At 40.5% G+C, this 16,564-nt stretch overlaps 1 protein-coding gene across 12 annotated transcripts in view; it reads right to left on the bottom strand.

Annotated features, from left to right (window-relative positions):
* Positions 1–16,564, bottom strand: part of PCDH15 (protocadherin related 15) — a 738,374-nt gene that overhangs the window by 183,027 nt on the left and 538,783 nt on the right. For all 12 annotated transcript variants that reach the window (XM_040563492.1, XM_040563503.1, XM_040563491.1 and 9 more), the window contains 2 exons: positions 2,711–2,845; positions 1,458–1,607 (listed from right to left, as the gene is read on the bottom strand). In XM_040563492.1, coding sequence (XP_040419426.1) covers positions 1,458–1,607; positions 2,711–2,845 — 285 coding nt within the window. The remainder of the gene's footprint in view (positions 1–1,457; positions 1,608–2,710; positions 2,846–16,564) is intronic.

Raw genomic sequence — 16,564 nt, 5'->3', positions numbered from 1 at the left:
ACAACTTCTGCATCATGTTTCCTTGGACATGCACCTCCACCAATAGGAAGAACCATTTAGATACTCTGACACCTTAAATCCACAGTACACTACTTTACCTAATGCCCTGAACAACAAAGGCTATACAACCACCCCAGGGATTTATTTTTGGAGCACTTATTATTTAGGGGGGAAAAAAATAAAATTTCAGATCCCTGTACCTTAAATAGCAAGTGAATACATAGTAGTCACAAAATTCACGTTTTTATAGACGGAGTTAAATGTTGCAAAGGGAGCTCCTGATGTCAAACCCTACATGTAGCTCCCAAGCGTTAATTGCCTTTTGCTCATTCGGAACAATAATATTTATTTATTTGTTTATTTTTCTCCATACAGTCACCAGTTCCTGCAAAACTCGAAGGAAGTTCATTTGGTTCAAAACTTTTGTTTTTCTGCCAAATCTTGTTGAAAATGTTCTCATGGCTCTTACTGATCCTTTAAGCACCTGTAGCCCAGACTGATGAAAAGGCAAGAATAACACTAACAAAGATCCAAAGGTAACAAATGCAGCAAGCCAATGCAGTTGAAGCAGGGAATATGCCAAAACAGACACTGAACTCTCTCCACATTCCATTAAACTATTGCTGCCTTCAAATGCTAAGTTGCCTATTTATGAAAATAGTATTACTTAAATCGGCTGATGAATTCTTTTCAAATATTCCTATTGCCTTTTCCTTTTCTTGAATGCTGAACTCACTAGCATCATCTTGTTTTCTCAGCCACTAGACTGGAAACACTCGAGCACAGTTGAGATCTCAGAACATTTACCACCGAAAAAAAAGTATTTTTTCAAATAACTTCAGTACCACCATGTTTCACTTTCTGTCTGCAACCAAACATAAATCAGTGTTTGCAAACATTACTTAAAGTGGCTCCCCTCTCTCTCTTCTCTTCTTCTTACTTGGACTAACATTCAACACGTTATACACTACCCAAATTGTTCTACAAATAAACTTAAATTTCTGTAGAAACTAAAAGGTTTTATGATACAATAAAACATTTCTGGATATCTACTGGACTGTTTACCTGCTCTCCCAATGTTTTATTTCAACGGCCCTCTAACAATTTTAATATTTCCTATGAGTTAGGAAGTTCAAGAAAATAGCTATCACTCTTACATATCAAGTCTGATGAGAACCAAAAAGGCACATGAGAATATTTTTTTTTCTTTTGAAGTTTTTCAGATTAAAAGCTTTTGCAAAACTTCTGATGAAATAGCTGAAATGCAGGTATACATTTAAGATAGAGCTACAGTTTAGTACTAGCAATTTTTAATAGTTATTTAATTAACAACGTAGATGAAGATGCACAACCTTTATTTCTAGCTGTTTTCAGTGCATTTTCAGTGTGTATTAACAAGACTACACACTATTAACAAAGTGATTTAACAAAGCTAATACAAAAATGTAAAAAATTACCTTTATTACGCCTTCCCCAGGCCTCATATCTGTATAAATCTTGACATTGTATGATATATTGGAGAAGGTTGGGGAATTATCATTTGCATCAATCACCAGGATATTGACTGTCACTGGGGCACTCTCCTGTACGCCATCAGAAGCTGTCATCTTCAGGAAAAACAAACAAAGAAACTAGGTATGTATTTTATTGGTGTATTTTTAAGACAACTCCAACTATAAGTATACAGCATGACAAGTAAAAGTCAGTATTTAGTTTTGCATTTTTTTTATACCTACAAGTAAATTACAGGAGGCTTCAACTAAGCTTGAGCCAGCAGTGTGCAAGACAGAGCAAAAGCAAAATGAGAAAGCATCTTGCAAACACCCACTGTCAGAATAGCAGGAGAAACGAGAGTGATTAACTGGGGTTTCACAAGGTTGGGGCCAGTCCCGGGCTAGGATCTGAGCTGCAGCCCACGGCTAGAAGCAGAGTCTGTCCCCAGCTGCGCCGAACACCCTCAACGAGCAGGACTTGGCCACAGCTCACAAACCTAATGGTGCAACTCTCACCTGGGCACCATCACACACACAGGATCTGCTGTCCACGCGTGTTAAGCCCCACGGCAGCTTTTTAAGGTGAAACAAAGAGCTGGAGACTTTCTTACTGCACAGGAGAAAATCTCACTTCAAGTGCCGAAAGGACAGAAAACAGGGAGGCACTGTTTGGGAACTTCTGCCAAAGAATAGCTTTTCCCAACACGGACATTTGTGAGTTGCTTTAGGGCTAGGATGTTTACTCACTGACTGCTAACTGCCTAAGGGAATACTAAATCCATTAAGCTGGTTGTGGTTTGTGTTAGCCTACTTCCTATGTTTTATGAAAATAGAAGCAGAAAGGACATGCAGACATCATGTCCTTAGCTCAGGGGCCACGAAAAGGTGAGGGTGTCCTCAAAGGCCAGGCATGAAAGAGGTGAGTCAGACTGTGTCATGGGAAGGTGGCAATGGGCTGGACACAAGCCTGGGACCGTTGAGATGAAGCTGGTATGGGGATCTATAATGTTGCTAGCAAAATAAACAAATCTATTTTGGAAGAGCACACTACTCCAGTATCAACCCCCCATCATCACCTGGTAGTGCTGCTTCTTACCCTTCATTCTGTTTGTCTTCCTCTGTGCCATTCTAATAATCTAAAATGACGTTAAAACTAACGATTTTTCAGTGCTTGATCTTAATAATGCCTGATGTGCCTTCAAGAGGATTTAGCTTACCGAGAAGGTGTATATCTGCTGGGCTTCTCTGTCAACAGGCTGCAGCAGGGTGAGGTAGCGGGTGATGCCACTCTGAGTCACAGTGAAAAACGTATTGTAATCATTCAGGAAGAGGTGGAGCTGGGGATCCTTGGTCTTCAATTAAAACAAAACAAACAAACAAACAGAAAACTATTATAAATTCATATATAGCATTAAGTTTCCAATTACTGAATGCAAGTGTTACTTCTAATTAAAACCTAAAAAAGCAGAAAGTAGAATGCTCCTACTCCATGAAAGTGTAAAAAAAAAAAAAAAAAGAAAAAACAACACATTGATCTGAAAATCTGACTCTCTTGATGATGTGTTAAAAATATTCTTTAACATATAGAGTAAATAAACCAAATAGTAAACAAATACCTCTATCTGCTAGTTTGAGATGATTTTTTCTTTAAAAAGATTTTTAAGCCAGCAGTGAGACACCAGATTCAAGTATTTGTTTTCAAGCATATTAAAAACAAAACAAAACCTAACTTGATTAATGTAGCAATAGCTTTATTGCTGTGTAGTGGTGCAACAAAAGAAGATAATCATACATGATGAAGCATATTGCTAAATTGATGCCATTCAGATATTTCCTTTGTCTGATGCAATATACTGATGCAAAATTATGCATTTCTCAGTTATCAGATCAAAACCACAGTAAAGCAATCACAGTATAATTTTCAATAGGAAGTAACATTTATAGTAACAAAAAAAAAAAAAAAGGAAAGGCATTGTATTTTGTTACTCAAGACTTCCCTAGGTAGCTCGCTGGGAACAGGCATTATGTATTGTGCATGGAGGGCTCTGCACGTGGCTGGGCAAGCAGGGAGAGTGGTGCTGCAACTCTTCTCCTGCACGCATGACCACAGGACAACAAAGTTATCATTAGGCATCCTGAGCAACCGGAAGGAGCTCATCCTTTCATTTCTATCCCATTTCATCCTCTCTACTAGCATGCTGGGCAGATGCAAGAGCATGCAGAAGAAAAAGGAAATGTTCCCTGGGGAAAAAGACTGAAATTCATTTTGGGGCAAATCGGACCTCAGCTAACAGAAAGGGGGAAGAATGTTCCGGCCATGGACAGAATCAGAAGTTATTATTCACAGGGAAGAGAGCAGCTAACTGAAGTCCAGAACCTCCAGCCACTTCTGTCCAGTGCGTCCTGAACTTGCTAGTTGGCTACGAAGGTGCAAATGGACTCGCTATCCTTAGTCCTTGACCTCCACGTTGCTGGATGCCAGCACAGAGTAAGCAAAAGGGGTTTTAAACGCTGTATGCGCTGGTGGCTCTGAAAAGCCCTACAAATTAAGGCACTTTTCTGGAATGTCTGTGTTGTTGAAGTGACAGAAGTCTAAATTGTGACCAGGATTAAGTATCTTCCCCCAACTCTTTGAAGATGCTATTGAGTTACTGATATGATTAGACTGCAATGGTCTTTCCACATTATGGTCAAATTAAAAAAAAAAAAGTTATCTTTTATTGTCTTCTGTATTCTGACAAACATTTTTATGACCTTGTATATTAATTAATCCAACTTCATATGTTACTCTCGGTATTTAGTTTATTTCTGTTACATGAGGTGGAATTACAAAGAAGGAATGCAATTTTATTTGGGCAAAACACAAAAGGCAATACAAGTCCTGTAAAAATTATCTCTAACTGCCCCCATATAACGTGAGAGATGAGGCATTAGAGGGCTGGTACCCAGAATAAAATGTAACAGAAAATCCAGTGGCTGCACAAAGCATAGCTTGAAAAGTAGTTTTACCAGCTGCACTCCAACATTACTCTACAGAACATACCCCATATAGAGTAAAACACAAAGTTCAAAACTGTTAAATTCAACAAATTGTCCAAAAAAGTAGCATTATATTCCTCTTTGAATATTTTCTCAACCTGCATCCTGAATGCTTCTAGGTTTACTCCTGCCCAGTTATTATCGTCATTCCTACACAACCAAACAAAAAAACAAACAACAGACCACCTAAAAGTTCACTGATCCCTACAATCTAGCAGGCAAAAACACTTGAGCTAACTCTAACATGCACTAGGTGTCATAATAAACAACTATGAGGACAGATGAGGACGACGGAAAGAGAAAGAGATTTATTTTAGCAATCCAAAATACTCCAAAGCACACATTTGTGGAGGGCTAAGATTATACTATTTAAATGTGAAACCATTTCAGTTGCTGAATGCTCCATGGAAGAAATATCAAAGTGTTCCAAATCAATGGTCTCCTATTGCCCAGAGCTTTGCTGTAACTATGCCAGCTTTAAGTAAAATTAAAATTCATTTTACAACTAGCAATGCAAATGGTAATCTCTTTTTTCCATAAGAAATTATGGAAGGTAATTGCCAGTAATTGTTCACTTTGTAGACATTACGAAGTCAGTCAAAAATTTAATTTACAAAAGTCCTGGTTGGTTGTTACAGCTCTTGCTTGTCATGTCATTTAACAGTATTTTTTTTCCCTAATTTGTTCTTGAGAAAAACCAATGATGGAGATCCCATACACTCTGAAAGTCATCTACCCTATTCCTTAGCTATTCTTGTATTAAAAATTTTACCCTCATGTGTAAGTTAAATCAATGTTGCTGCAATCAACACCTATTTTTACTACTTCCATGCATGTTGGACCTACAAAGCAATTTATTTCCTTAATCTTTGTATTGGTATTCTTTTACACTTTTAACAACTCTTATGCTAAAAGAAAACCTGCTTGACTGAACTGTGCACATTCCACCTGGCAGATACTGTGAGAGAATGTAATTGCGGGAAACAATCCATCCATGTCACCAACGCAATTTCCGATACTTTAGGTTTTTAAACTATTATTTTAGATAGGTCTGGACTTAAGCATCCATCCCTAACTGTATTATGGGGTGATGTAGACTGGTTTGTCTCTGATAAATTGTTTAGCATATAATTTTAAGCAGAAAACTATCAGAATCCAGACAGAGCAAACATGCAACCTGAAAGGACCATTTCAAGCATGCAGTTCAAACCTGGTATGGTTTGCATACTTCAGACCTATTAGCAGGTACCTCTAAAAGGAAAAAGAAGTACTTTCTGTAATACTGAAGTGTTGTATAGAGATACGTAACTATGTAATGAGCACAAAGCAATCAAAACAAAACCATGGTACAACTCCTCTGAGTTACATGGGTTTATACCCCAGATGAACTTATCCCAGTGTCTATAAAGAGCTCTTTGCAGGCTTCAGGAAAGAAGTGATAGTCCAAGTCTCACAGAAACTTGGACGGGGTGGAGAAAGATGAAGGAGGACAGGGGAAAAGAAATACTTAAATAAACAAACCACACAATTCAAACACAAATGTATTTTGCAAATGTAATACCCAATACCTACAGGAATGGCACCTGATGAAAGACATAAAACAAAAACAAATGACATAAAATGAAAACAAGTAAAGAAATACAAGCCTGCAAATGATGAAGATCATAAAAGAAGTATATTTTAGGAAAAAAATGGTTACAGACAAAAATATGAGACACAAAAAGTGCTCCAATGCATTATTAATAAAGAAAGCCTGGGTTGGAGTTTGTTCTGCTTGAAAGTCTCTGGAGAAGTCCCTGAAAATTTGAAGGCCTATGCTGACGTTAATGTTACATTTCTGTTTCTCCTTTCCACTCACTGAAGCTTACAGCTCATTCTAAAGAAAACAGTTTTCTAATTTACTAAGACCACACCAAAATCACATGATACCATCCAGAATGAATAGACATTGATACATGTCCTGTAGTGTTCCAGCTTCCCCAAGGACTCAGCAGAGGCCATACTATTTGGCTGTTAAGATTCTCCAGGGGAGCCAGAAGAAGCCCCAGCTCTACAGAGCAGTTCATACTTTGGGCATCTTTCCCTTCCCAGATTTGTGGAAGGACACCCCCAACTCCAGGAGGGATTTGCGCATCAGAGAGTGGTGCCAGAAAGCAGAAAAGAGTTTGCTTTGGTAACGAAATACTAGTTGTACCCAGGTTAAGCACTGCCTAACCCCTCCAGTGCTGTGAATGCAAAAAATTAAATGCCAGCTGTGGATCAGAACAGGCAAAAGAACTTAAAAATACAACCTTATCATAGTGGGTGGCATCCCTGGCTATGGCAGGGGGGCTGGAACTAAATCTTTAAGGTCCCTTCCAACCCAAGTCATTCTGTGATTCTATGACATAATCTTCTCATACACTTCCTAGTGTGGATTAAGGACATAAGACTGTTAGATAGCAAAGAACAACAGTGGAAGATGTCTACTTATAAAACATTTTTCAAATATATAGCTCCTTAAAATTTATGTCCAATTTCTGTCCAATTATTGTAATTATTCCAATTAGTCTTTGCCATCACCTAGCGTGGAAAGCAATGAATCATGGGTCAGTATTTGACTTGGTAATGGAAACATCCCAACATCCTGCCTGATAAACCCACAGGCCATAAGGACACCAGGGACCAGACAGCTAAACTTATGAGCCACAATGATACAAGACAAGCAAGCCCATGGTTTAGTTTAGAGGCAACGCAGACTGAATTTTTTTACTAGCTTATCAAAAACCTTCCAGTCTTCTCATCTTAGAAAGGAACACAGCACAGGGTTATCACACTCATAAGTAAACAGACAGCAAGGTCAAGAGTAGTAGAAGTGCTTAGGCTTCCTGATTTCCTAGTGAGGGCTTGTCTCCAAAAAGCTGTAGCAATAAGGCTAGTTAAATGACACATCTTGGTTTTCCAATGTTCCTCTTGTGGAGAACCATCTGCACCAAAATGTCAACGGAAGAGAGTTGTTTGGTTGAGATGTTTCCAGAATTTGCCTTATGTCTGGGTGAAAGTACAAAGGCTCTTCCACTTGTGTCTCTCATTGGAAAAATCTGAGATGCACCGTCTTGCAGAGCTGAAACAAGTGAGATTCCCAGTGCCATCGACAAGGGGTTTTCCATCAGACTGATTGCTCTTGTGAGATGAGTTCTGTGAGATGAGTTCTGCAGGGCCTGATGAGATGGCCCTCCAGGCTCCCAGAGGCTTAGATTGCCCAGACAAGATAGGCACTGCATTTGGAGCATTTCTCCTGAATCTTTAACATCGCCATTAGGTAGCCTAAGAACAACCTGAAGCAGCCTCCTGAGAAGTCTTCACGATGACTTCAGCCATACAACTCCTTAGGCCAACACAACCCAAGAAGAATTAAAATTAAAGAATTAAATTCTGAGCAAATGCAAAACCTGGCAGAGGTCAACCAGTCTGAGGAGACTTTGTGCAAGGCACACAGTGAATATTTTTTTTCTCCTTAAGCATTTTTATTTCTTTAAAGTGAGACCATTTACATGATACTCAATCGTACAACTTAAAACCAACAGCAGCAAAAAAATCTCTTCGCCATTTGTCATCTCCACTTGGAAGGAATATATGTCATAATCCTAGTAAGAGAACCAGAGCAAACAGAAGCTGAGTAATGCTTCAATTCCAAATTCTTTCAGTCACCACCAAAACCTCCCTGGTTCCTGTACAAAGGAAGGGCTGAGGCCCATGTGTGACTGTACAGAGTGCTGCAACGCTTTGTAGACTGCTTCCGAATTGAGGTGCTCTGGGCCATGCTCCTTCCTGAATGAAGAGTCAACCAAAGTTATGAAAAATCGTCTTTTGTTCCTCACACAAGTGAGTCACTCCTGAGAGAGGGCACGAAGCAAATGCCAGCATCTTCAGTGCTTCCACTACTTAGCACAGCATTTCTTTAAAATAGGACAGATATACAAAAGACTAATTCCTTGAGGACTCCAAGAAACTCAAAGACAGAAAGAATAGCTCCAGAAGGCAGGAAACATTAGATATTCATCCTACACAAATCAAGAAAAAAAAATGATATGGTAAAGTTACGATTTCCATTTTTATCTTCTTAAGTGGAAAAAAAAAAAAGATTCAGAAAGGAAAGAAAAAAGAAAACCTGTCTTTATAAATCCCAGAGAAAGAGAAATAATATTCCTACTTTCTCTTTCTCTTTTGTTTGGTTTAATAGTGAAATAGTGATATTAATGGGCTGTTACATTTAGGAAGTCTATTTCCTGAATTAATATTTTGTAACGTGACTATTGGAGTGTCGCAGAAGTGACATACAGGGACAGCAGCATTATGAGAACCCTCCTCTGGGGAGAAAACCGGCTGCAAAACAAGTTCAAACAATAACAGTGGAAGATACAAGCAACCAGGAAAAAATGAGAGTAAAACAGTATTTAGGATGCTTTGGTATTGCTGGCTGATGATACAGATCCATCATTTCTCCTTTTCTGGATATATTATTGAAAATCCATAACCTGAATTTTAAATTACATTTAGAAGTTATGTTGTCCTTTCATCCACCCCTTGTCCTTTCCATTTGTTACGAAGACACTTTCATGTAAATTAATTTTTTCTTTTAAATTTTCCACAAGTTCTCTAGAAACAAGGGTGCTGAGCAACCACCTACCCAGTTTGACTTCCAACTTCAGAGACAATGGAAGCATAAAAGGAGAAAATGGTCTGGTAGAAGAGGTTCTGGAGAGGAACCTGATGTAGTCGCTGAAGCGCAGCATATTCCACTGCCCCGGGACCCTGCCCTGGGCTGTACGCATCTGCAGAGGCATCACAGTTACTGCACAGCTGCTTTTATGAAGGCACGCTGGCACACATTCATGCTTTTGAACACATGCTGGTACACTTTATAAACATGACATCAATTTCGTGTCCTAATGAGTGCTGCACAAATTGCCACACACCCTGACTTTATTCATCAAGACACTGTGTGGTATCAGTAAACACCTTGGCAGTCAAGTAGTAAGCAATGGATGTGAATGCTGATTAGCTTCTTTGGACGTGAAAGTTAAAACCTTTCCTTCAGCATTTTTTCTGCTTCTAGAAGAGATTCAACAAAATTCAGCATGCAAGGCAGTAAGGCAGTTACTGAGTAGCACTTTTCCCAACCCAAAAACCCGAAGTATCAGAAGTTAGTACTCTCCCATAGGAAGTAAAAGAGTGAGGAAGCAAGTGGCTCAAGGAGCCTTATGTAAACGTCAGTCAGACTGGTTTAAATTCCTCATCTTGGCTTCGGTTTACTTAGGTCTTAAGGTACTCGTGTGGTTTAATTTAATTTATGCCATTTAAACAGACTACTTAATTATATCAGCACTTGGCAGTGCTGCTCTAGTTAAAGGTCTGTTTGCAATGTCACATCTACGAATTAATTTTTTGAAGTTTTATAGCAGGACCGTATTATAACTCCCACAGGGAATTATAGAATCTGCGAATTTAGAATCCACGTTGTTTTTTTGCCTAAGATACAGTTAAGATGACCATTTTCTTCATACTTTTAACTGAGGGTAGAGAACTGCTTTAATACAAAATATAATCTCTGCTGATTTGTCAATTAGAAGACCAAATACATTATGTTTAGTCAGTGCCACTATTGGAGAAGAACATGCACAAGCACGCAGAGGATTTTTGTCAACTTCTCATCAGTATTCCCAATTTACTAAGTGCATTAATTTACCCCAATACAATGAAGCCATTGGAACACTAAGACCTGCAGAAATTAATAAGCTTTACCTGCACTTACTAACCCACCCTGAGTTACCATCTGATTCCAGCAAGAAGGCACCACTCATTTTAGTTTGCTCGGCTTCTTTATGCATCAGTTCTAGGCAATTGCTTGCCCCAGCCTGACTGCTGGAACAGACCACCACAGGTTACCAACACTCTATGAATGGCTGTTGTATGTGCTAACATGCATGCAGTTGCATCCCCCTCATATCCGTGTTCATTGGCATGATTTAACAGAAGTGGAAATGAGCCAGGTGGTGCCACAGGAACAGGAAATTACAGAGTGGTTCCACCCAAGGACGAGGCTCACCATCATCTCTGCAGCTGCAGGCAGACCTCTGTATGCACAGAGAAGTCTGTAGCATTCTGGAAAGAAAGGGCATGGATCGCCTCTGCCGGAGCTGATGGACCACAGCAGGATGATCTCAAGCTTCAACAAAACATGCAGCTACGACGGAGTGAAGCCTGATGTAGCCATCGAATCTGCACCAGGTTCCCTCAGCAGTTCAGGTTGCTGAGACAGAGCAACCCTTCCCTTCCCTCCCCTCTAATTACCAGGCTTGGTAACGAGCAGTTATGGCCCTGCCACTGACACTTATCCCTTCCTAAGGGAAGTGGCCTTGCAGGTACAGAGCCATCCAACACTGCAGCCCGTCTCCTCTGGCACAAGGTATTACATCTCAGCAGGGCCAGAAATCTTCACCATTTTGTCCTCACTTCTGGGGGGCCGGGGGTGGCAGTTTCAAAATTACATTTTGTACATGGTGCTGATCAGTCCTGACTTGAACATGGGAGCAATCATAAGCTAAAATACACTTCCCTGCTGCATGTCGAGGTGAGCAGGGCTGAGCCTGCCACAAGGAATCCTCACTCCCCAGCCTCGCTGCCACACCACATTGAGCCAAGGCACCAGGACAAGAGCAGCACAGCCCGAGCGCCTGAAAGTCCAGGAGGGGAGCAAAGGAGAAATCCATGATACAAACAAATCAATGTAGGGCGTTGGAAACTGCAGGACTGCTAATTGATGATGGTGAGAGGTATGGATTAGGCTCACCGATCTCCACAACCTGCTGGGATGACAGTTTTGCAGACAATTGACTTTTCTTTATTATTACATTCTGTTCTTTAAAGAATGCTGGCAATTTGTCATCATTTAGAAAAGTTTGTTGTTATGATTTAAGATTTCCTCTTTTAAGACTAAGACTGTATTTCAGAAATTCTATCCAAGTAAGCTTTCCTTTCCTGTGATTTACTCCTGTTTTTTCTTGAGATGCTTTTTTTTTCTTTTAAAATGAATACAGGAAGGTTGCACTATAATGTATTGCAGTACACAATGCATTATTGGTTAACTAACTAATGTTTAGCCTGTGATGTTAAACCTTTCCAGATAATTTCACTACAACAAAGCAGGCCACAAACTAACCACAGATAACCAAGGAAAGCCTCTGAGAAACAAAGTTCACATCACCTTTCAACATTCCTAATTTCTAAGAGGTGAATTTGACGAGGTTTATAAATGTGCTATTATAAACCGGTTGTTTTTTTAAAAAAATTTATACTGTAGTTTTTTTTAATCTTTCTACCCTGTGTCTTCATTTAAGCAAGCTCTTCCAGTCATCAATCTATTCATCTGTTTACTCGCCACCTACAGCCCAGCCAGCCAGCACTGTGAAGAGACACAGCTCCATCGCACACCAAAAACGCGTCAATATACCTTAGCGCCTTGTGACATTTTTCCACTTGTCTGAACAGCTTCTCCCAGTCAGAATCCCTCAAATTCCCCCCACAGAATCTGTTTGGGTTTTTTGTTTACTTCTCTACCACACTAAAAATGAACAATGAAGAAATCTTTATTTCTGGAGAAAACAGAAAACATTGCTATCTGAAAGGGACAAAAGAGAGAACTTAAGCAGCCAAAGAAATAAATGCAAACGATCCAGTGAATTTAAGGACTTGTCCCTCACGTCTGCAAATGCCAGTTTTGCCATGCTATGGAGAAGCACATGGGCACTTGAATGCTTGAGCAAAAGACCTTGCTTCCCTTTAAATTTCATTTGTAATTCAATTTGCATTTGAAATATTTTAACAGGTTAGTCTATTTGCAACGAATGAACACAAAAGAGCAGAACCAGGTATTTATTATGCAATACCTTTAGCAAGTTGTCCCAAACTGTCCACCACACAGTAGGAGGCTGCAATAGCACCTTATGCCACATCATTTCATAGTCCAGAAAGCTTTGGCAGCTACTCATCATGCAACACTGAAATATTAAACTTATTCAATAATTAGCAAACACCCTAAGCTAGGATACTTCTGGCTATACTGCATTTGGTGTCATGTGCATTAACTAGATTTTCATTAACTTATGGATATTAGGAAAATGTTCCTCACCAAGAAGATGCTTTTAATTTGCTTTTAGTTCTCACTGCTCTAGTCTGACACTAGATATAGGCAATAATTTACATGAATCTCCCTATGCTGCATCTGCTTTGCCTGTGATGGTTAACTGGGGGGTGATTGTCCCTGTCCTTATCTCAACCCATACACTTTCTTTTCATGTTTTCTCCTCCTGTTCTGTTGAAGAGTGAGAGAACAACATGCTGGAGCTTAGCTAGCCATCAGTGCAAACCCACCACATAAGTTCACTATGAAATATGTTTGGGCTCTTGAATGGTCATTTCCTACAGATATGAAGTTTCAGGCTTACTAACACTGAGATATGGGAATATTTAACAACTTCTAATCAACTGCATAAAGCAGCTTGTGTTCAAGAATGATAAACTTGACAGAGATTACTTAAGTTCGGTTAGCACTCCCAACTGAAATCTCTGCTCCAGAAAGGATAGATTTTTTTTATTATTAATAGCAATACAGTTAAAAATATAAATATTTGTGCCACATCCAAGTTGAAATTCATAGTGCACAAAAACACAAGTATACTAACGAATCACCCTATTCAACATCCAAATATTGAGGTAACTTCACAGGAGCACGTTGATGTGCTATGGAGAAGGCACAATGATAAAACATGGAGCCCTGCCATCAAACTGTTTGTGAAAAATTTCAGTGAACCCCCGAAAACTTAAGGCATTCAATGTAACTGACATCACCAATAGCAAAAAACACTTTTGGTGGAGAACATAGATACCAGGATTACATTACAAACCCCATTATGTAGTTTACTGAAAGTAAAAAAGCTATTTTCTAACCAGAAGTTTTTGAGATTAAATATTTTCAGTTAGGGAGTATAAAAACACCATGTGTTACACTAAGAACCTGGTACTTACAGACCCATTCAAACAGTCAGTCCAAATTCAGCATTTAAGAATTCAAAATCATCTTAATTTTCAATCTCTTGTATGATGTAGTACACAGGTACATCAAAGAACTTTCTGTCATCAGACCTTCCTTAAACATCTTGTGGTTAGAACTGTGCAACTGCCAGGGTAAAGTTAGGTTAATCAGAGCACTGTTAATTACTAACCTGAAAAAGCTCTGGAGGTTAATGGCATCAAAGTCTTTCTCCCATTCCTGTAGAGCGTAACAATGTCATCTACCAGGAAGTAGAAGAGCATCCAGAACAAACGCAGATGTGCAAAAATGCCAAATAAATTCAAGCATCTGAACTAGGACACTGAACTCTTTTCAATTAAAAGAATTTTGAATTATTTCAAGCACCACTGATTCAGCCCCTCATCATGCTGTGCCAAATGACTTCACTTACCACCGTGGAATTGTACACACAGTGGGATTTTCTTAGGCCACTGCAGCTACAAAGCCTTGAGGCAGGTATCTCACAGCTCCGGGACCAGCGGTGGACTTGCTGACAGAGAACTGCCAGCAGCACACTGTGAGATAAGGAACAGCCAGATTTCTGTACCATTTTCAGCCGTCCACCTCCCAAGCCAGCAGTGAGGCAACCCAGGCAGAATGGATCACAACCAGCTCTCCAGCTTGCCAAAATCCCTGCTCTGAGTTTTGGACCATACCCATCTGACGTTCAAGTCCGTCAGCCCCACAAACAGACTTACTCTGTTTCAGTCTTCCACCCTTCAGGTGATTAGTAGTCTCTCTACGCTTTTCAGAAGTTATAATGGCCACAGGTTTGTTATATGGTGGGCATAAATGGTGCCCTAAAATTCCAGATTCCTGTAACAAAGCCTTTTAGGGAGACGACCAGAATATTGTCTCTACGCCCAGGCATATCTGAATCAAAGGGTTTTTACCAGCACTTTCATGAAGGTGTGGGTTAAGACAGAATAGCAATTTGCTTAGGCAAAAGGCATCTAAAAGTAGCCTCATATTTTGTAATGCAAATAAAGACCATAGCCTTTAAAAAAGCCTTCAGAGAAAAATCTCTCAAATTAGTAGCTTCAAAAAGATTTAGCTGTGGACATTAATTCTTACAATTCGATTTCTTTTGTGTTCAGGGAAACCAGACTTCATACATTATACAAGTAGACTTTATACAACTATGAATCACACTGAGTGCTGTAAATATAAACATACACCTGATGCTAACACCTTTTTTATCCCCATCTGAAGCAACGTACAAGATACCACATTTTTGGTCAAACGAGAGAACTGCTTTGATTTTAACAAAAGCACTGCTGCAGAAGAGTATTTCACATGCAGCAGAAGTTGTCTGTAACGCCAGCTGTTGATGCCACGTGTGCTTGTTCCAGCCCCTGACAGCCATCTCCACCAGCTATTTCTGCTTGCCTTCCAAGTGATTTTTGTGATTGCCCATGAATTGACTGAGATATTTTAATGGATAGATAGGAGATATTCTACATTACTTTGGGCTTTAAAACAGTTTTTTAGGACAGCAAATTACTTGATTGAAGACAAGGATGTAGAAAGCATCTTTCTACACTGCCACTCTACTACTCTGCCACTCAGGAGGACTATAAGGATGTTGCGAGGCTGTGCAGGGACAAAATTAGAAAGGCCAAAGCTCATCTGGAGCTCAATCTGGCTACTGCCGTTAAAGATAACAAAAAGTGTTTTTACAAATACATCAACACAAAAAGGAGGACTAAGGACAATCTCCATCCTTTACTGGATGCGGGGGGAAACTTAGTTACAAAAGATGAGGAAAAGGCTGAGGTGCTTAATGCCTTCTTTGCCTCAGTCTTTACTGGCAAAACCAGTTGTTCTCTGGACACCTGGTACCCTGAGCTGGTGGAAGGGAATGGGGAGCAGGATGTGGCCCTCACAATCCACGAGGAAATGGCTGGCGACCTGCTACAGCACTTGGATGTACACAAGTCGATGGGGCCGGATGGGATCCACCTCAGGGTACTGAGAGAACTGGCAGAAGAGCTGGCCAAGCTGCTTTCCATCATTTATCGGCAGTCCTGGCTATCAGGGGAGGTCCCAGTCAACTGGCGGCTAGCAAATGTGACACCCATCTACAAGAAGGGCCAGAGGGTAGACCCGGGGAACTACAGGCCTGTTAGTTTGACCTTAGTGCCAGGGAAGCTCATGGAGCAGATTATCTTGAGTGTCATCACACGGCACTTGCAGGGCAACCAAGCGATCAGGCCCAGTCAGTATGGGTTTATGAAAGGTAGGTCCTGCTTGACGAACCTGATCTCCTTCCATGACAAAGTGACACGCTTAGTGGATGAGGGAAAGGCTGTGGATGTGATCTACCTTGACTTCAGTAAGGCTTTTGATATCGTTTCCCACAGCATTCTCCTGAAGAAACTGGCTGCTCGTGGCTTGGACTGGTGTATGCTTCTCTGGGTTAAAAACTGGCTGGGTAGCTGGGCCCAAAGAGTTGTGGTGAATGGAGTCAAATCCAGTTGGAGGCCGGTCACTAGTGGAATCCCCCAGGGCTCAGTACTGGGGCCAGTCCTCTTTAATATCTTTATCGATGATATGGATGAGGGGATTGAGTGCACCCTCAGTAAGTTTGCAGATGACACCAAGTTAGGTGCGTGTGTCGATCTGCTCGAGGGTAGGAAGGATCTGCAGGAGGATCTGGATAGGCTGGACCGATGGGCTGAGGCCAACTGTATGAAGTTCAATAAGGCCAAGTGCCGGGTCCTGCAGCTGGGGCACAACAACCCCAAGCAGAGCTACAGGCTGGGAGATGAGTGGTTGGAAAGCTGCCTGGCAGAGAAGGACCTGGGAGTACTGGTTGATAGGCAGCTGAATATGAGCCAGCAGTGTGCTCAGGTGGCCAAGAAGGCCAACAGCATCCTGACTTGTATAAGAAGCAGTGTGGCCAGCAGGTCTAGGGAAG

The sequence above is a fragment of the Cygnus olor genome, chromosome 7 (genome assembly GCF_009769625.2).
Source record: "Cygnus olor isolate bCygOlo1 chromosome 7, bCygOlo1.pri.v2, whole genome shotgun sequence".
Lineage (NCBI taxonomy): Eukaryota > Metazoa > Chordata > Aves > Anseriformes > Anatidae > Cygnus > Cygnus olor.
Note: the sequence above shows the minus strand (reverse complement) of the source record. Positions and strands in the feature narration are given on the sequence as shown.